The sequence below is a fragment of the Saccopteryx bilineata genome, chromosome 3 (assembly GCF_036850765.1).
Source record: "Saccopteryx bilineata isolate mSacBil1 chromosome 3, mSacBil1_pri_phased_curated, whole genome shotgun sequence".
NCBI lineage: Eukaryota > Metazoa > Chordata > Mammalia > Chiroptera > Emballonuridae > Saccopteryx > Saccopteryx bilineata.
Window position 1 is genome coordinate 106,394,846 of NC_089492.1, and position 22,333 is coordinate 106,417,178.

The following is a 22,333-nucleotide window of genomic DNA, read 5'->3' on the forward strand; positions in this document are numbered from 1 at the left end:
AGGCCGTTTTTGGCCAAAGAAACCTCACCTAAAACCTCTGCTCCTAATCTTTTCTTCTCCGCGGACTCCCAAACTCTCTCCTTCTCCTGCCTAACCCCCGGGGCACCCCTCTCTCAGAACCCCTCTCTAGTCTCTCAGCAAATCTTTTTGCTGGAGTCTCTTTCCTCCAGAAAGCCTCTTCTCTTCACTAAATCCTGTTTTCTCATTTCACCAGTCTCTCTTTCTCCTCCTCTGCTGGCCTTGGGCCTCTCCCTTCTCAACTGTGTTCTTCATCCTCTCCCCCCTCCTTAGAAGCTGTGCCTGTCTCATCTCTGACCTCTCTTTTCTCCTTACAAACTGCAGTTCTGTCTCCTCTCCGACCCCTCCTCCTTCCTTACAAACTGTGACGTGCCTCTTTCCTCCTCGCCCTCTCCTCTCTCCTCAGAGCTCTAAATCCTTTTGACTCCTCTGACCATGTGGCGCCACACCAATACTTTAACCTCCTCCTCCTCCTGCAGATTCTGACCCTCCTTCTTTCCATCCAGCTGCTCACACTGTCCATCCGTCTGCTTTCTCTCTTCCTCCCCTCTTTGCTGGCAACTCCCTGCCATATCTAAAAACTTAAAAAACAGAATTATATATTAAGCTATGTGAGTAAGTAATCTGTCTTGTCTCATTGTTTGTCAGAAAATATTTCTAGTGAATTGAAACAAGTAAAGCGCACTCATTTAAATTTCTTTATTCATAATATGTGAAGTCTTTAATGTGTAACTGTGTCTGTTTTTAAGGCCTTAAACCAGTAATTACTCACCTCATAAACCAGGTTTACTCATCCCCATGGACTCTCCCTGCAATACACCCATCTTTCCTGTTCGAAAACCTTCAGGAGCTTATCACCTCATACAAGCCTTATACCTAATCAATGAGGCAGTAATTCCCCTCCATCCAGTAGTCCCTAATCTCTGTAAATTACTGTCACACATTCTTTCAAACACCACTCATTCACAATCCTAGCCCTCAAGAATGCCTTCTTTACCATTCCTCTACACCCTGACTCTTTCTGTTTGCCTTTACCCAGACACTAATGCAGCCCAGCAACTTACATGGACTATTTTACCCCAGGGGATCAAAAATGGCAGGCACTAGCTCAGGATTTAGCAGCACTCAATCTCAAAACTAGTACTCTCTTACAATATGTAGATAACCTACTCCTCTGCAGCCCCTCCCTGCCTGCCTCAAGGAGACTCACCACCACCCTTCTTAACTTCCTCGCTATAAAGTGTTATCCTGTCTTCTCTGCTAAGGCTCAACTTTATTCTCAGTCCCTAGTCTATCTAGGCATTACTTTAACCCCCACCACCTGAAGTCTCACCCTAGATCAAACTCAGACCCTCCAGTCTCCAACCACCTACCACAACAGATCAAATATTTTCTTTCCTCAGTCTAATTAGGCTTCTTTAAACACTGAATTCCCAATTTTGCTCTCTTAGTCAAACCCCTCAGTGAGATCTTCTGAGCATGGCTTTTAATATCTATAATGACCAAGGAAGTAATAGAAAAGGCAAATAAAGCCCAAAAGAAGTCAGGAAATACCAACTTTTGGCTCCAGCGCCCTAAGGGGTTTCATAGCATTCTATCAAGGCCCTGCTCCAGAGTGGAAAGAAAGGTCATTGAACTGAAGCCTGCCAGGCTTCCTGGCCCCACCAGTGACACACCTGTGCTGTGGAAAAAGGGACACGAGAAGGTAAACTGCCCCCTTTCTCCATGGAGGGAGGGTTCAGTCTCTTCTAGCCCTGCTCCAGCTACCTGTGACCTGACCTTGCCCAGCGTGCTGGGAATTGCCACTGAAGGCCCAAGGACATCGTTCAAAAGCCTAAGGTATTCCTTCCAAGTAGCAGATAAAATGATCTCATTTCTTGTAAACACAAGGGCCATCTACTATGCCTTGCTTGAATATTTAAGTTTTATTTATCCCTCAAAGATCTCTACTGTGGGTATTGACAGTCTGATTTTATTGCTTTATTTAATGTTTAGTATCTCCTTTGTTCCTCTTATCTCAATGCCCCATGCCTATTATAGGCTGGGACCTGCTGGTAATTCCAGCTAGAAGCAGTGGTCACTAGGACTTAAACTCTAACTGAAAAGTGTAGAAATATAACACCCTTTCCCTAAGTACTTGCAGGTTTTATAGGTCACTCAGCAAACTGTTCAAACACTGTCCAAGAGGCACTTCCAGCATTACATCACCCAAGGACTAACTTTCACATGGACAGGTCCACACACCATGATTCTGACAACTCCCACTGCTGCTAAAATAGAAAAACGGAATGCCTTACTCCAATCACAAACCTGATTGGAGCTGGTTGGTCTATGTATGGCAAATATATGAAAAAACTAAGGACTCTTTTAGTCAGGCTTTGGGAAAAGGGAAACTAGGATAAAAAAAAAGTCAACTTGATTGTCACAAGAGGTTAAAATTTTTTAAATCAAGAGTTCTGACTAGAAAGGAATTGTATGGTTTTGATAATAGAAGGTATAAGGTATGGAAATACTTTTGAAAGAAAAAGGAAAAACAAGTTGTTATGAAGGCCAGTTATTTCTGGATAAGAAAGTGCATGAAAGTTGAAGGTTTATGTAAGTTGTAGAGGTTTGTGCAGGTTGTAGGAGATTTGTACCGAGAAAAAAGAATTTGTACAGTAAGAAAACTGGTTTTCAAAGAATGTTTAATCAGTCACCCTAGCTAACAATCCTCTACCCTCCCCACTTATTAGGACGACTCTTTCCTCCACCTTGACCATTTGGAGCTCAGAGACAGAGAAACAAAACCGACCCCTTGTCCTTCTATTCTCTATTCACCTCTCAGCCTGCCTCACCAAATCAGGAACTTTCTATAGTACTTGTGTGGGACCAACACCTATCTGCGTCTCCATACTAATTAGACAAAAACCTGTACCCTAATCTATCTCACCCTAAATATCAACCTAATCCCACCCTATGAGCCTCTTCCAGTTCCTAATACACTATCCATCAATGTAAGGACCAAACAAGCTATACAGGTAATTTCTCTTCTTATTGCTTTAGAAATCTCTACAAAAGTAGATCTAGGGACAAGGGGACTAGCCACACTGCCCTGTCTTATTCCTATTTACTCTCTCTCTCTCTCTCTCTCTCTCTCTCTGAAACCCAGCGAATTCATAAACATGGAATCAGTGGTTTCACACAAACTGAGCATCTTACTATTCCCTTTCATTAGTCCACTCACTCTCCTATTTACTTTTCTAACTTTTAAACCCTGCCTCTTACATTTGTTTACTAGTTTCTTACAGAACTGCATGCAGACCTTCGCCAATCAGACAACTGGAAAAATCTACCTAACCCTACACATCAACCCTGAAACCTGCCCTCATGAAACAGAAAAATCTGAAACCCTGTATCAGCAAACCTCCTAAATTCTATCTTTCAACCTCTACAGGTCCCCTAACCCTAAAGCTCTCCCATATTCCTGAAGAACTAGGAGAATAAATAGCAACACCTCTTAACGCTTTTCAGTCTTTTTCCCTTCACATAGTAAAAGGACAAGATCACTGGGTCTTCTTGGAGCCTACAAACGGACATGAAACATTTCTTTTAACTCAAGCTAACTGCTCTCTCCAGGTCTGCCAGGAAAAAATATCTCTAACTTTACCATGGAAGAACTTTCACACACACACACCCCTATACAACCCTCCTTATCTCTGCATTGCTCATCTCCAAATACTTGCCTCTTTCTTTATTAAATTCCTACAGGCCAGGATGAGAGAAGTCTCCAGGATTACCTATAATCAAATGCTCCTACACTCCTATTCCCCAGTACCCCAAGGAGAACTTCATGAGGGAAATATCAAATAGGTAGGGATGACAGCAGGAAGAAGCCGCCCCTCAGCCCGAGAAGTTCCCTCCTGAATGTTCTCCAAACCCTTTTCCTTTTTAACCACACATATTCAGTTCTTCTAAAAATTTACACCAACAGGTTCCTTGTCTCTTAAAATCTCCACATGTCCTCCCATTTGAGAGGAATCAGACCAGCACGTCTCATGAGGCTCATCCAGGAGACCATGCATAACCATGTCACTCTGTCCACTTGGCACTCGCAGCAAGCAACTAACAATTATTACCTCGCAAAATTTTTTTACTTCCTCACTCAGGTTTTCGGAGACATCGCCTGGTTCAGACCTCACAGCATGGAAATTGATGACCTCCTTAACTGAATGAGGGACTTGGCTTGGCAAGATTCCCTTCTTGAGTTCTCTCCAGAAGAAGCAATACTTTTCCAATTTTTTCTCCTCTTTCTCCTCATCACCCCTCACCATATATTATAAAATTAATAACTGCCTTTCTTTTATATGTAACCACAGAGTTGAGAACTGATAGATACGTGAATTCCAAACTGCCCTCTTGATGTTCCACTTATCTGTCAGACCTCACCCTTACTGGACTATCGCCCCTGAGACAGAGGAATTCCAAAAGCTGACAAGCCGCCCCAAGGAGGGGCTCCAGACATACCAGGACTTTTGATTCAACACCCACATGCTCGAAGCCCCCCAAGGAGGACCATTCCGAACATACCAGGACTTTTGCCTCAGTATCCCCTCAGGCTCTCCCAAACACTATATAACTCGCCCCTAGTCTATAACTGGGGCTCTTCTCCCCCAGGAGAAGTGCCCGGCAGGGTTCCTTTCTTTCTTTCAATAAAGCCTGTTACTCTGGTCTTTCGGACTCTCATGGATTCCAACAGTAACTATTCTTAAAAACTTCATTTTCTAAAATCTGACTTGCTGATAATCTGAAGTAATTATCAAACTATAGCTAACATTATCCAAAGTCTAATAACACCAGCAGCAACTAAAATTTTTGTCCAAGCTATTTTATATTGGTATTCAAGATTAAATGCAAGCAAGAAAAAGACATTTAAGAAAACCAGGATATTAAGAAACAATGACCTGCAGGAGAGACCTATAATAAAACAATGTTCAGATTTAAACAGCATTAAAAAAATACCCTCTATTCCAAGAAAAATAGTTGGACAATAGAAAAATATCATATAAACTAAGAATCTCACAGGAAGCTGTCACACAAACAGGACCAATACTACCAAAAGAGCAAAACTACATGAATTAGTAAAAATAGGCATGAAAAAAATCATAGGGAATTGGACACACAAGTCAATGTAAACAAGAAACCTCACTTACAAAATGTAATAAATAGAGATAAACCATTTGTGGAATACACTATCAAGACACTTTCAAAGAGAGGTAAGATTACAGGAAAAGCCTATAGCAATGATCCCATTGAAGTGACAGAATTTGAAGTTTAAGCATTAAGAGGAATTGATACATTGAAAACTAGAAAGTAGGCCCTGGCCGGTTAGCTCAGTGGCAGAGTGTCGGCCTGGCATGCAGGAGTCCCGGGTTCGATTCCCGGCCAGGGTACACAGGAGAAACGCCCATCTGCTTCTCCACCCCTCCCCCTCTCCTTCCTCTCCTGCAGCCAAGGCTCCATTGGAGCAAAAGTTTGTCCAGGAGCTGAGGATGGCTCTGTGGCCTCTGCCTCAGGCGTTAGAATGGCTCTGATTGCTGCAGAGCGACACCCCAGAGGGGCAGAGCATCACCCCCTGGTGGGCATGCCGGGTGGATCCCGGTTGGGCACATAAGGGAGTCTGTCTGACTGCCTCCCCATTTCCAACTTCAGAAAAAAATGCAAAAAAAAAAAAAAAAGGAAACTAGAAAGTAAGGAAAGAGAGTGAAGGAGAGGATAAAGAGTTAAACTAGGCTTTGGTACAAGAGTCTTGAAATAGCTGTCATCAGATAGAAGCAGTACCTGCTAGTTCTTGTATAATGAACAAGAAACTCTGTCACAGTAGAACAAAATTAAAATTTACACAACAAGTCCATGCAGGGAGCAAGGCAAACAGGATTTCTTTTTCTTCCCTCCCTATGGGGGCTTGTATATGTGTGCAAGCTGTGCATTAATGAACAAGCAGTGAACAGATAAGTAAACAAGGTTCTTTCACATAGTGGTACATGTGGTAAAGAAAACAAGGGCAGAAAGATCATCTGGAGTATGGCTCTTAACAAGCTGCTCCTCACTTTCCATTGTGCTATAATGTTTCACAAAACAGACAGAACTCACTTGAGTAAAAAAGTCAGGAGGGTGACAAAAGAAAGAATCTCTAGCCTGACCAGGCAGTGGCGCAGTGGATAGAGCGTTGGACTGGGATGCAGAGGATCCTGGTTCAAGACCCCAAGGTTGCCAGCTTGAGCACGGGCTCATCTGCTTTGAGCAAAGGCTCACCAGCTTGAACCCAACGTTGCTGGCTCCAGCAAGGGGTTGCTCGGTCTGCTGAAGGCCCGCAGTCAAGGCATATATGAGAAAGCAATCAATGAACAACTAAAGTGTTGCAACGTGCAATGAAAAACTAATGATTGATGCTTCTCATCTCTCTCCGTTCCTGTATGTCTATCCCTCTCACTGACTCACTCTCTGTCTCTGTAAAAAAAAAAAAAAAAAAAAAAAAAAAAAAAAGGCAGAATTTTTCTCTTTTTCTTTTCTGTCTCCCCCACCCCGAATTCCGGAGAAAGGGAGAGGCAGTAAACTAGTCTATAAGGAATGGTAAGGAAGACCTATAAGGAAAGGCTAGAAGACTTTGATCATTTACCTGTGGTTAAGAAGAAAAATATGTGATAATTTTAAATGCAATTAGAGTTCTCACAGTGAGGTTTACTATATATTGAACATCCCAGGACTCTGTATACAAGAGGATGATACCCTCTACTCACATGGCAAAAAGAGTCAGGCAGGAGAAAAATCAGCAAGTAGTATAATTAGTAAGAACCTATACTTTGCTAATGCAGTGGAAAATATTAAAAATGCTATCTAGAAACTGAAAATAAGAAAACAAATATAAACACCTGTTGGTCATATAAGTTTGTAAATATGATTTTTATGTTTGCTAGCTTGTGGTTTGCATTGGGGGCTGGGCAGCAGCAGATACAGTGGTCTGTGAGGTTGTAGGTCGCTTTCCTGCTTGGGAGGGGCTATTGTCTTGCTAATTTTTGTGAGGGGTGTAGGAGGATTTCTTTTCCTCTTCTCCCTGATCCCTTGCCCTCCATGGGAAAAGCAGGTTTTCTGCTTTTCCCTTGGCTTCTCTTGTGGCTTGCCTGTTTTGGTGAGACACCAATAAACAGAATGGCCCACCATCCTCCAACTCCGCCATTTCTTTACCATCTGCCCGAATTCAATGAGGACCTGCACGTGAACGGCCAAGATGGTGGCAACTACAGGCCTTACAACACCATACCCACCCACCCACCAATGTAAAACCAAACACCAGACTATTTTATGGACAATCCATGCTGGAAGATCTCAGAGAAGGTCAGATATAAAAAGAATATCCTGGTTAGGCATGTAAGAATAGGAGAAATGGGCAAAGAAGAAATTTGAGGGAGGGAGAAGGCAAAGAAATGGGACTGCTGTAATAGATAATAAAGAGCAGTAACTTCTTTCTTCCTTTTTTTCCCCTTTCTTACTGAGAGAGAATGAAAATACCATGGAAAACAAAGGGAGGATGTTGGCAAAGGTGCCCAGGAAAGTATCACAAAGGGACTATATTTGTCCAGATAACAAAAACCGAATGATTATGAAGATCAATAAACTAGTGGAATGGAATGGATGGTCACCAGGGTTCTCATAATTGTGTGTGAAAGAAGATTCAGAGGCTGAGATTCCTGATGGTGGGGTGGAGGCCGAGGCAGGAGGGTGAGAACTCTCCCGTCTGGATCTCGCAAACCTGCTGCTGAGTCAGGACTGCTACATTCCTGCTCCTCACTGGCATTCAGTGGCTGGGCTAAGTGCTTAGAGCAGGGGTCCCCAAACTACGGCCCCCTAAGGTCGTTTATCTGGCCCCCACTGCACTTCCGGAAGGGGCAACTCTTTCATTGGTGGTCAGCGAGAAGAGCATAGTTCCCATTGAAATACTGGTCAGTTTGTTGATTTAAATTTATTTGTTCTTTTTTTTAAATATTGTATTTGTTCCCATTTTGTTTTTTTACTTTAAAATAAGATATGTGCAGTGTGCATAGGGATTTGTTCATAGTTTTTTTTATAGTCCGGCCCTCCAACGGTCTGAGGGACAGTGAACTGGCCCCCTGTGTAAGAAGTTTGGGGACCCCTGGCTTAGAGGATGAAGCTAAAATCAGTGGGGAGCAGTGACAGTCAAAAGGAAATGCAAGATACATATCTGTAACCACCTTTGTTTTAAAATCCAAATGTCAGTACAGTACGAGTAGATTTACTTTAAAATAATATTCTTCACAACAATGCAAATGAGTTAGTGTGACATGAAGTTTTCCTAGGGCACTAAGTGACATCTTCTGAGGTCATGCGTTAGCTGATAGTGGTTAGTCCATATCTTCCTCACTCATTTTGTTAAATGAGACAAGAAAATTATTGAATTTTAAGAAACACTGCTTTACAAAGAAAATTCCAGAAATGACCCTAATACTTGGTATTAGGAATAACTGGGAAAAAAAAAAAACAACCGAGGCTATAATTAACTTTCAGAGTCCACATCAGCACTTTAATAAAGAGGAGAAAAAAATAGAACAGGGCTTGAGTGGAAATAGTTTTTATGTGTTGGTCAGTCACATCACGTCACAAAGGAAGGAGGAGAAATTATGCACCAGCTAGAATTAAAATGTGTGAGCTTGAATGTTAGAGAGCCATGGCAAGACTCAAATTTTCTCTGTTAAATATATCAAGCACTCTCCCTGCTGTTTGTGTTACTGCTGCCATAATACTCTCACTTCGGAAATTCAGAAGTATATTACTTAAGATAATTTGCTAGTTGAGTGAGTGGCGTGAATTTTTTTCAATAGAAAAGTCAAATAATTTTCCACAATGCACTATAAATTTTAAGCTTTACAATTTTGCTATAAGTGACCAAAGGGAAAGCTCATTGTAAAGTTATACACAAAAATTAGGTTTCAGGTTAATGGAATGTGAACAGTAGGTACCAGCCCTGTGTGCTATCCCCCACCACTCTTTCTGAAGTCCATAATCTTGGTATGTTTTGTTTTTACATTTTTTTATGTAAAAAATGTGGGGGGAAATGTATCCTGTAGAAAACAATGACCCTTATCTCACAACAAGGTATTCTATTGTGATAAAGTGCCAAAGAATTGCAAAAATTAACATTAGTATTTTGGAAAGAAGAGTCAGGCCCCCTTACCCCTCCTTTCTGAAAAGAAAAAAAGTTAGTAATCATAGTTTAACTATAGTTCTTTGGAAGGACTGAGGCCACTACTTGCTAGACAACAAAGAACTTCCCCTTTCCCTTCAATAAGATCCTTTAGGAGACAATGTTTACATATCCTACACTGATTCTAACTCTTCCTCCCTCCTGGAGTCCTGAGAGTGATGTATCCCTAGTCAACCTTTTTATACCTACTGCCCACTTTTGTATCTCTGTTAGTAATAAAATTTTCTAACCGCCCACCGGTTCCACAGTAATGGTGATTTATAAAGTAGGAAAGTAACTTTACTTTATAAAATTTATAAAGCAGAGTTACAGCAAGTTAAAGCATATAATAATAATTATTTATTAAGTACTTTATGTTGGATTTTTGCTAAGTTTGGCAGAATAAATCTTTATAAAACAACTTACTATAGTTAAATCTATCTTTTTATTTATATGTTGGTTGCTCCACTACCACCCACCATGAAAGCTGGAATGCCCACTAGTGGGCAGTAGGCACCAGGTTGACTACCACTGCTCTAGACAAAGGGATCATGAGCCAACTCCCCCTTGTTTGTAAAACCTGCATTCTGTAACATTTTATATGCTTTCTAAAAATCATCCCTCTTGAAATCCTCTATATGTATAAAAACTTGTAAACTAAACAAGTGGGGACTAGCTTGTTAGGTTTCCAAGGGTATTTTCATTTGGCCTCTCTCCTTATCCTAAGCTAACCTTTTCACTGTGAGGACAGGGATTGGGTGGGGGGGTAGACACTAGAAGATTTGGGAATGTCTTGATATGTAAAGCGACATTTATCACTACTGTGTTGCTATGTAAAACAACATCCCCCCCATTGTGTTACCTTGTAAGTTTTAATATGTAGAAATATTTTTTCCTTTCAATAGATCCTATAGATAAATGTTGCAAACTTGTTAGTAATTAACTATTGTGTCATGCTCCCCCAACCTGTATGTGATCATGTCTATATAACTAGCCTCAGAGCTATATTCGAGGCTGCACGATTTGGGTTAGCTATACCCCGTGTAAGTCATATGTAGCCAGCTTATTAATAAATCTCCTCCTAAAACTTCTTCTGTATCCTGCCTTGGTGTCTCTATGTAACCTGCGGAATTAAGGTACGTTACTTTATAACACTATAATAGGATGGACTTCTATATTTAAATGCAAGGCTTTTCTAAGGACTATAGCATGCAACAAAGATTTAAAGTAAAGCAAAGAAAGTAAGAAAAAAAGTCGACTAACCTAACCCACCTGAGCTTGGCTCACAGGGGTCGATATCCTCATCATCGCTGGGACACTCGGCTGAGGCCACAAGGATGTCATCTGTGGTCTGTAAAAGAATGACATTCAGTAGATTAATTTAAAGAGACCTAACAAAGCTTCTCATCTTCGTCTCACTGACAATTGAAATACCATTTGTATTTACCTGACAGGTTGAGAAACAAAATTTAGCATATCCCTTCCCAAGGACACAAAGTCTGCATTTTTTTTTTCAACTTAGTCTAGAATTCTCATGGAGGTATTTGCATATTTATGAAAACATCATCACAGATTATTTTACATGAGGACATGGAAATGGTGGTTGCCAGCTTGCAGATTTCTATCCATTCCATTGCACGGCGACGCTGCACAGAGGAGTGTGCAGGTCTAAAACAACCTGGCAGAAACAGATGGTTTGAAACTTATCACAGCCCTGAAGTGATGCATCAGTAGGTTTTATGCGGCACTTGTGTTTGGCTTCCTAAAAGCAGAATAGCTATAACCTTTTATATTCAAGACCAGGTAGAGTTTGATGAATCTTTGAGATATAACTTATGGTTATTCAAAAACAATATTTTCCACTGGAGTAAAAAAAAGGAAGCAAATATAGACATTTGAAAATTTTGTATTTAGCTTTGACACTAAATTATCACTTTTGTAACATTCAAGCAGCAGGTATCATGTCCCCATTCTTTTTTATTCTTAAGTTTTCATAATAAATGAAAAGCATATTTAGGGGGATGGTACTTTGTAGTAAATAGGAAAGAGATGACAATGTTGTTTTTTTTTTTTGTGACATTCTAGTTGCTTTGTTGCACTTACAGCAGAAAAAGACAACTATCACTGTAATGAAAAGCAGAGTGTATAAATCCAAGCAGCTAGTCACATAATTAACTCATTTACAAGCACTAAAGGTTGTTCTTTATTGCCACTTACAAGCAGCAGTAAACACAGCATAGTTATTACATGGAAACTGTAAAGGTTTGCATCAGATTTGGCTAATGCTAACACACAGAGAATTTAAGAAACACGAAGAAAAATATCTCACTACATCAGCTAAGGATTAAGGAGATTTAATTGTTTAGACAATATTCAGAATAGTGATGTTAATAAAATCCTTTGTTAAAAGTGGAGTTAATATAGCTTGTGATGCATATTAAGTAGACTTATTGTAGTGATCATTTTGCAATATAAATAGTGAATCATTATGTTGTACAACTAAAACTAATATATCAGTTATACCTTAGTAAAAACTGAAAAAATAATATAGGTCTTACATTTTTAAAAAAAAGCATAAATATAATATGACTTGGTTTCATTAAAGAGTGGCTAATATAGTCAGAGATTAAAGTATAAATAAATATCAAAAAATTGTGTCATTTTGAAAAATGGAGACAAGGATTAAGGCACTTTTGTGACAAAAATCAGACTTAAAAATCTCACAAGTACAGCATCTTTAATTAAGAACAAAGGCATTCTTCATATGCTAATGCATCACAATATAACTTTAATTAGATGTAAGCATTTAAATAGCGTCTTGAGATAGTTTCATATTGTTATGTTTTTAATTCCTCTGAGACAATTAGGAGCTAGGACTCATTCATTTTGCTGCGGTTATTGTAAAAGACAAAGTTCAAAATATTGGTTTTCCTGGCATTGAAACTCTTCCTGTTAGTGATATCAGCAATTGGTGTGGTAGTCACATAGGTATCTTTCATTAAAGTGAGCTTTAAAAGGCAAAATCCCATCTCCTTTTGGCACAAGCGTATCTTGCAGGCTAACATCCAAACTAACTTGATAATAGAAAGTTATTGGATTATGAGGTCTTGCCAGCCAATTGTTTCAATTTGCCCCAGAGAACATAATTCGCTTTTTCAAGTGCTAACTTCAAGTACAAATCTGCTTTTTTCTCAATCATAGTGAACACTCTCTAAAATTAATTTCAGGGTTACAAGAGAATTTCTCATTTTCCTTGAAGAATGTTAACTGTATTGATGAAATCAGTGTAAGGTCATCGTTGTTTGGTTCTTGATAGGAGGATGTGAATACATTTCTGCAATCTACTGTTTCTCATTCCAGCAGGAATGTTGCCCCCTTTCCCCTCCCACTTGGGGGACATTTGGCTATGTCTAGAGACATTACAGGTGATACAATTAAACTGAGGTTGGCTGGGGGGAGGGGTGTGCATGGATGGTGTTAGCTACTATTGGCAGAGACCAGGAAGGCTGTTAATATTTTGAAATGCACATAACAGCCCAACCACAACAAAGAATATACTGATCCAAAATGCCAATAGTACAGAAGTTGAGAAACTCTGACTTAAAAGTTTAAACCCTATTCTGTGCCTTATTTTTCTCAGCTAAAAATTCGACAGCATGATAATTCCTCTTGTAAGAATTAAATTAGTACACAAAGAGTACCTAGAATAGACCCACATTGTGAATGCTTATAAAAGCTGCAATATTTTCAACATTGTTATCATTTCACAAATGTAGAGCCAATTTAATCTTTCTTGCACTACATTTATAAGTAATGTAATATTAGATATTAAACTGAAAGTTGTACATGTGAATTATTCTCCATGTAAAACCTCATGGTATTATGTAATCAAAATACAGTAGCTTTATTGGTACTTTGTTGAACTAAGCCTACCTCTTTCATTGCCTAGATTCAAACTCTGAATTAGATGTCAAACATCAAGTCCACAAAATAAAGTCTGCTTCTTAAAAGAAATTCATGAACTGAAAATATGTGACTCGGTGTATAGTGTTCCATGCAGACTAAATTATTTAGCCACAAAGTTCAATTTTGTTTTAAAAGTGGACCTATTTTCTATGTTCAACAACTTTTTAAAACAATTTCATAGCAAACAGAAAGTGTTAGAAAAGTCTCCATGTTATCTTTTACAAAACATAGTACCTAAAATAACAAAACATGTCACCCATTAAATAGTACCTTTGATAGCCCTTTACAGTAGAAAAAAAAAATCTGTACAAATATGACCTTATCAAAAAACTACATATAATTTAGTTTTTAATGTACTTTTTCCTGTATAATGAATATATATTCTTGTTTTTCAAGTTTTTCCTTCAGAAATTAAAATCCAGAAAGAGTCTCTCTCTCTCTCTCTCTCTCTCTCTCTCTCTCTCACACACACACACACACACACACACACACACACAGACACGCACACACACACACAACTGGCAACAGTCTTGTGAATAAAAATATTAAATCAATAGCTGTGTAGGCAGAAATCATCGCTGTATGAAAAATCAGTAAGTGTCTCAAGTACAAAAAAAATTAAATTTCATTTTGGAGGCTAAATTAACGGAACAATTTTCTAGCCCAAACTGTGTAATTTAATTCACTGACTTTGGAATGGCCTCTCTATAACATGCTGTTGAGAGAGTGGTAGAAAGAAACTCAAATATGTCACATTAATCAATTCTATTCTTTAGTAGACTTCTTGCTGATGCTTATAACCTTTTTCAGAAGAGAGACTACCTACTGAAAGGGACAGAATGGTGATCAAGAGAAAGCATTAGCTTTATATAACTATCCATTTAGAAGTGTCCCAAACTGTACATTTAACCACTCAGAGGTCAAAGTGCCACGCTGATCTTCTCTAATTCAGGGTTGGCTGTGAATTCACATAGCATCTGTTCTTGCTAAAAGGTCTACTAAAAATATTGCAGTCTCCCTAAAGAGAAAAAGATAACTTGGACAAAATTAAATAACTAAAGGCACTGACACTTAATTCATTATATTCAGTCGATAAACAATATGTTATAGGGTAGAAAAATGTAATGAGAATGGGAGAGAAAGGTTGTGGTTAATATATAGTAAGAAGTTAGATGAGCCAGATGGGTACAAGATTTGTTGGGGTAAACACTTCGTAAGTTTTATAAATGTTCAATCACAATGTTGTACACCTGAAACTTATATAATATTTTATGTCAACTGTAATTGAAAAATAAATTTTAAAGGAACTTAGACTAATTTATTTAATGTTCAGAGTTATTAGGAATAGCCCTTTGGTAGGTAAGAAAGTAGAGAAACACTAGTGTAGTTTTGTGCTTTTATCTCACAGAGAGTTTTTCCCTCCTCCACCCATAATGGTGGAATTTGCTGCATATTCACCTGTTATGACTCTCTAAAATATAGCACAATTGCATATCAGTGTGGTAAAGACATATAATAGGAAGAAACATAAACTTAATCTCAAACATCTTTGATAAGAACAGCATTCTTAAACTTTATTCCTCATGCTAAACAGCTTTGCTGAAAATAGATACATTCCTATGAAAACACCTAAAATATCTACCACCAGGAAAAACCTGCTTTGTGAGAAAAAGAGCAAATTCCAACCGTGAATTTGCTCTTTTGAAAGGATGCCCATTGTGAATTTTATGCAAGCAAAGCAATCCTTGATTTATTCTAAAATTTCAATTAAAACTGTTTCTAGATAGAAATAGCATGGCTATACATCCAAAGACAAAGTAAAAAAATATATATTGTTTCACACAATGGCGCTCACTTGTATAATATTATTTAGGCTAACTTTTCACTGCTATAAAGGACATTTAGGCTCAATTGGTTGAGAAAACTGATAGGTAGAGTTGTATGGTTCTAGCTGAAATGTGGTATGTTTGGCTAATTGATGGACACTTGTTCATGCTAATACTTTTGTTTCTATGAGGCTGCTCTGGGAGAGAGAGCATTTATGTCTGGCTTTCAGGACTGAATCTGATATTCTTTCCAGAAAAGATTTATTGCTAGGTGTGTTTCCCTGAAAACAAGATGACAGGATTCTGAATCAACGTTACAAATTCCCCAAGTTAGGTCTGACCCACTGCACAGATAATCTATGGAATGAGAAGTTTCTAGGAGCTGGAGGAAATCACAGTTTTTACCAAGAGCAATAACTGCACATACACAAAAATTTATAATACATATATACAATTTCCAAAGAGTGGATCAATTTGATGAATCAAACCAATAAGGAAATATATCAAATTGGTAATTTTAGTCAATCAACAATGATATTAAAGGTGCAAAAGAATTTAGAGACTCTGCATAGAACCCACAGTAGTGTCCATTGTCTCAAATTTTTTATTCTTATTTATCAGTTGTGTTTTCTGAGTAGTAGAGAACATATAAAGATGTCAATAACATGGCTCTTTAATCAAAAATAAAAATGATAAACAGATCCAATATGTGAAGGATGAATTCTACCTCCAGTATATGAATAAGAAAAAAGGAGGATCAATTAGTCACCATCAAACATGAAATATCTCATCTACCTACAGCATTTTTTGATGGTCACAAAATGTGTTCACTGCCTAACAAGGTATTAACTGGTTCTTACCTGCAAATAACTTATTGTGCCCAATGAAGCATATGAACAAATCACTCATTAATACAAATAACAATTAAGGCAATTTAAATAACTTATTTTTCTAGAAATGTAACCGTGCTCCCATATTATTACTGCATTAAATATTTACCACAATATGCTTGTTCAGAATGTAGGTGGAGGTGCTATTATCTTGAGGGTTATAGTTAAGTGCCTGCTCAAAAAAATAAGAAAAAAAATTTGTGCACTCATTTACTCCATTCAAATGTTTGAACATTGGCATTCATGAATATTTAGGGCAAAGCTTAAGTATCCTTGAAAGCAGCTAGCTTTCACATTTCTTTAATGTTTTTTTTTTCCCCAACTGACGCCTTAGGTTATTACAAAAAGTGACCATAAATCAGCTGCCTGCTTGGAAAAAAGACAGACTTGAAAGCCATTCAATTTTCTTCAAGATTTTCTTGGCTGCTTAAAATGTATGTGATGGTTCCAGATTGGTGAGAATGGGTTGGATAGAAAAATTCTACTGTGGTAAAGATATCACAATATCTTACTCATTCTAACACACATTTTGATATACATTTCTACTGGATGTTCTAACAGGCAAAACTCAAAGGGAAAAATAAGGATGCAAAAATAATACCATAGGTAAATTAATTTAAATAAAATTATGGGGCCCTGGCCAGGTAGCTCAGTTGGTTAGAGCACCATCCCAATATGCCAAGGTTGTGGATTCAATCTTGGGTCAGGGCACATAAAAAAATTAACCAATAAATGTATCAATAAGTGAAACAACAAGTCAATGTTTTCTCCCTCTCCCTTCCCCCTCTCAAAAATCGATAAATAAAAATTTTAAAATATAAAAATAAAATAATATAAAGAATATTATGAAAGAAAGAAAAGAACTGGATTTCTGATTAATAAAGGAAAAACATATTTAGGTAAAATTATGCAAAAAAATAAATCTTCAGAATAGAAAGTTGATGTCAGGAAGGTTGAAATTAAATTTATGTTTTAAAAAGGATGGTACATCTTTTATACTATTTCTATAAGCTAATGATAACTTCTATGCTTATATTGTTTTCCATCTTCAGCCAAAGCATAAAGAATAGATGGCCAAAAATAAATAAGTAAATAAATAAATAAATGAAAGTTAAAATAACGTTTATATTTTTAGAAAGATATTGGAATAATCTATTTTCTTGGATTCTCACTAATTAGAATCCATGAGGAGTACAGACCTCCAAAGACTACTGACAGTGGAGTGAAGTGCTGAAGGGAAAACTAGAATATGTGTGTCATCCAATGTGTTCCCTCTCTGTTTGGCTTGTGCTGGGATAAAGCACCTCCTGAAATGGGTTTGGTGGTTTCCAAATTCAATACTGACAGATGTTTAGAATGCAAATCCAGGCTTCTAGCTGTGTCAGTATGAAATTCTGGTTCAATTACTGTTACTAAAAAAGCTAATTAGTCACACAGGTTGAACTGAAAATCCTTATTTATTATGAGACCAAAACCAGATTTTATAATTATAAAATGCCAACGATGGACTATTCCAACTAACGTGCCTCTAAAATCCAAGCTTGCAGTGTTGGCCTTGAACACATAGGGGAATGGAATCAAGTTTCAGTCAAGCACTCATATATCCTTTTGTACTGAGCCAGACCTTAGGGATATTCATTTTATATATCAGAAAAATGAAGCCAAAAATTTGTTTCTGTTTATCCACATTGTTCTGCTAATTAGTGACAAAGCTATGGTATTATCTCGACTCCCAGTAGATTTTAATTGTCTCTTATTTTAGTTGACTTCCATCCATCTATTCATCACCCCTTCATCTCATCTACCCATCTATCCATTTGAAAGTATTTGCTCTCTAAAGGTTGATGGGGTCTATAGAGATACATGGTAAAATAAATTATAAGTAAGTTAAAAAGGTGGCAAAAGGAGAATACTGGATTTTAATAAATGACCACTAAAATTTCTATGAAGCAATCACATACATGGAGACACATACACACAGCTGTTGCACCACTTGATATGGTGCATAAATTACACTTAAAAAGGGAATAAAATGAATGCTAGAGTTTAAAATTTTTTAAATCCAGTTACAAAAATTCAATTATTAACTGAAATTACTTTGAAAAGGAGAAAATCCAGAACATTCTTTATTTACTTGTGCTAGTCTTTTCTTATTTTTTAAAGAGCTTAAACACCTTGCCTCTTATCTCTGCATGTAAATGCATAAATTAATTCTTGGGGACTGAAAATAAGATGTAAATTACTGAATTTTCCCCTCTACTTAGAACATCGCAGGCCTAGCTGGCTACAAAGTTAACTCAATGAACTCTCTTTCTCTCTTCTCATTAATCAACTGATGAAAATCCTTCCAATTTTGAAGGTCTCTCTTATTAACTACTGTTTTCACCACTTAAGTGCTAATGTGATATTTATCTTTGTCTCTCTCGTATAACCATCATTAGGATTTTTTCAAATTATCTCTTAATACATCTTGGAGTTAAATAAATGGAAGTGATTGTTTATTAATAATACTGGTTGTTTCTCCAGATATGGTGTAGAAATGCATTTATTGATCGGGGCAGTTTCATTTACATGATGGCCCTAGAATTAGGGGTGCAAATCAAAGGTATAGAAGGAGCCACAGGCACATTTATTTCCGACTGGGTAGGTAGTACCATGGCCAATGTCTCCTTGATAGAACTTCAACCTGGGAATATATGAGAACTTTTGTTCCATACAATGCTTGGAGTATGTAACAGCAAGAAATAGGGATGTAGTTGGGAATGATGATGATTTAGTTAAGAGAAAGTTGATTTTCTGATTTTTCCCCCATGGGTTAAATATATGCAGCATTCTATATTAAGCTCCCCCAGTTAAGCCAATATCTGACCAGCAACTCTATGAGTGTTTCTATTGAGCAGTGTCACTGCCAATGCATGTTCTACTATATGTAGAGCATCTAAATGAACAGATAAACATAAAAAAACTGATCAGGTAGCAAATGCTGAAAATTAAGGAAAGAGAGAGACAGAGAGAGAAGATAGAAAAAAAAAGAGAAGGGGGGATGCAGAGGGGAGAAGAAGAAGAAGAGACTAAGTGTGATCCATGCCATGCAATGCTCCTTGCTGCAGTGGTTGTATTTGTAAATATAACATGATCTTGTCTATGATTGTGTCCTCCATATGGATTTAAACATATTAATTAATTCTTATAAGATACTCAGCCATATTTTCTTAGTGCAATAGAATAGTGGAGGTATTTGCCTATCCAAATTATGTTTACACTTAAAATTTTAGGCACTGCTTATGTGCTTATTTCATTAACTTTTGTGGGATAGTTTTACACTTTCAGAACATCCTATAATAGGAATTCAATAGAGTCGATTTAAAAATGTCATCTCTGGCCCTGGCCATTTGGCTCAGCAGTACAGCATCTGCCCAATGTGTAGAAGTCCCAGGTTTGATTCCTGGCCAGGGCACACATCTGCTTCTCCACCCCTCCCCCTCTCCTTCCTCTCTGTCCCTCTCTTCCCCTCCCGCAGCTATGGCTCCATTGGAGCAAAGTTTGCCAGGCACTGAGGACAGCTCTTTGGCTTTTGCCTCAGGCGCTAGAGTGGCTCCAGCCACAATGGAGCAATGCTCCAGACCCCTGGTGGGCATGCCAGGTAGATCCCGGTCGGGTGCATGCAGGAGTCTGTCAGCACCCCCCCCCCCCCAGCTTCTCACTTTGGAAAAGTACAAAAAAAATAATGTCATCTCTATTGATTGTGGCAATTATTTCACAGCATATATGTACTTCAATATACTAAGTCATACACCTTAAAATTTGTTTTTGTTATATTTTAAACATTTTTAAATTTCATGATTGACAAATGTAAATTTGTCAATAATATGTTGATATAGATGGGAAAATGTAATCACACTCTAAAGCAATGGTAGTCAACCTGGCCCCTACCACCCACTAGTGGGCATTCCAGCTTTCATGGTGGGCGGTAGTGTAGCAACCAAAGTATAAATAAAAAGATTTAACTATAGTAAGTTGTTTTATAAAGATTTATTCTGCCAAACTTAGTGAAAATCTGACATAAAGTACTTGGTAAGTAATTATTATTATTATTATTATTATTATTATATGCTTTAACTTGCTGTAACTCTGCTTTATAAATTTTATAAAGTAAAGTTACTTCCCTACTTTAATAAATCACCTTTACTGTGGAACCGGTGCGTGGTTAGAAAATTTTACTACTAACAGAGATACAAAAGTGAGCAGTAGGTATAAAAAGGTTGACTACCCCTGCTCTAAAGTATGGCTTATCTCTTTAAGTATTTGCAATTTAAATAAAAGTGTTTTATAAAAATAACTATAGTTGTGAAAATAGAATCAATCAATTTAAGAGTGAAGGATTCATCTTGACTTTAAAAATAGAAGAAATGATATATAGAAACCTTAATTTGGTAGAATCAGTTCAAATAATTCTATCCTGACGTTCTTAAGCTCACTATGCCTAGGTGTATATTTTCACAATTGCTTATTTATAACAGCTCATTAAATCTCAAAATAAGAGTGAGGAAGTATAGATTATTTTCCAGGAGTATAACTTCTCAGAGTGTAAGATGAGAATTGTGGCAAAAGTCACACTTTTTATCTGCCTTCTAACATCTCTAGAAATGACAATAAACTTTTATAACTGTTTTCCATGTTTTATCTCATGGCTAGAAATTTATGGTAGAGAAATAGCAAAAAGTGACAATATCTTTAACCAAAAAGAGAGAATGATTGTAAGTTAGAGGAAAAGAAGGCTAAAAATATCTTGTAATAAGTTGGTCTGCCTGCTTTTATGAAGCATTTCTGTCCTTTGAGAAAGCTAAAAGATAAATAGAGCCTGCTTTCTGGAAAGAACTGAAAAATAGTTAACTATCATTCTGGGTTTTTTTCTTATATTCCATTTCTCCAACTCTCCCTGGCTCCCCTGAACTCTATTTGAAATCGTCTTAAATCATAAGTAGTTTTATTTAATTATAAAAAAACTATACCTTTATAACATTTTCCTTCAAAATTTAACTAAAGGATGAAAGTTTTATTTTTATCCTGAAACAAACTACATAAAGGCAAGGGCTGACTGAGACCAGTCATCAAATTCAGACCAAGAAATAAGTGCAGAAAATAATGCACTCCGAACATTTATACCTTTTGCTTGATTCTTCCATTCACTCATCCATTCATCCATCCATCCATCCATCCATCCATCCATCCATCCATCCATCCATTCCATTCATCCATCCATCCATTTATAATCATGTATTGAATACCTTTGATTAAATAGGAGTTAAGCAAAGGAGGAATACAATAAGGAAAAAGTCTTTGCTGCCTACAAGTGCATAAAGAACTTACTTCAAATGTGTGACAAACAGAGGCTGTCTATGAGTGGAAAATCTTTGACCACCAAGCATGGGAGAGCATGAGTTTAAGAGCAACACAGACTGGCCTGAAATCCCAGCTCTGCCACTTATGAGCTCTGTGACTTTGGACAAACTCCTTAAATTCTCTTCAATCCTTCCTATGTAAAAATAAAGTTAATTATCTCTATTTTGCAAGATTATTATGACTATTATATTCTGTGAGGCTGTATAGACAGAAGCACTGTCTAGCATAGTGGCTGGCACTTAGAAGATGTTACTAGCAGTATTTATTATCTAGACATGGCTGGCTCTGTACACTTCGCTCTCCCGGCCGGCAATGTGAAACATTTCTTCCTAGCACTGGCCACCTGAGATTTTTAGACAGACATAAGCTTTATAAATAAAGTACAATTTCCTGACTTAAATCCACACTTCCATGTTTGAACATCCTATAAACAGAGCAAATTATATATATATTTGATATGAGAGCAGTTTTTAAAAAACCACCTCAAATAATAATAATAGCATCAATGTATGAAAAAGCCAAGGTGCTTTTCTTCTCCCTAGCTGTGTGATGTAGCCATGCATTGTTAAATCCTATCTGTTTCAGAGTTGGGAGCCACTCTGAATTTTCTTCTCTGGTCCCCTTAGAATAAAGAGAGGGACACCCTCAGTTGGCACTCTCAGGTGTGAAGTATCAAATATCTGCACCACTCAGTGTCGGACTCATCTCCAGAGTAGATTCAGGCCTCATGGCTCCCCATCCAGTTAGCATCCCACTCCTTCCATTGCTCCCAGTTTCATGTTTGGGTGGGAGAAAACAAAAATAACGCGGGGTTAACATGCTACTTTTCCAAAGTTTCTCAAACTTTATTTGTCTCTTTCACTTCTGTCCTATGTTTTATTGAAAACTTGAAGAAAGGCCTTGAAGAAACACGAGGAAATCGGAGTTGCCCGAGCAGAGAGTGCTCAGCGCAAAGTCCACTGAGCACAGAACAGACAGAACACACAGAACACACG

General features: G+C 37.6%; 1 protein-coding gene across 23 annotated transcripts in view; it reads right to left on the minus strand.

The window, feature by feature from the left end:
* The window catches only part of NRXN1 (neurexin 1), a 1,279,091-nt gene that overhangs the window by 29,758 nt on the left and 1,227,000 nt on the right, over positions 1-22,333 (minus strand). For 14 of the 23 annotated variants that reach the window (XM_066267112.1, XM_066267106.1, XM_066267104.1 and 11 more), the window contains one exon: positions 10,517-10,604. In XM_066267112.1, coding sequence (XP_066123209.1) covers positions 10,517-10,604 — 88 coding nt within the window. The remainder of the gene's footprint in view (positions 1-10,516; positions 10,605-22,333) is intronic. The other 9 variants (XM_066267113.1, XM_066267110.1, XM_066267111.1 and 6 more) reach the window with 1 other exon arrangement.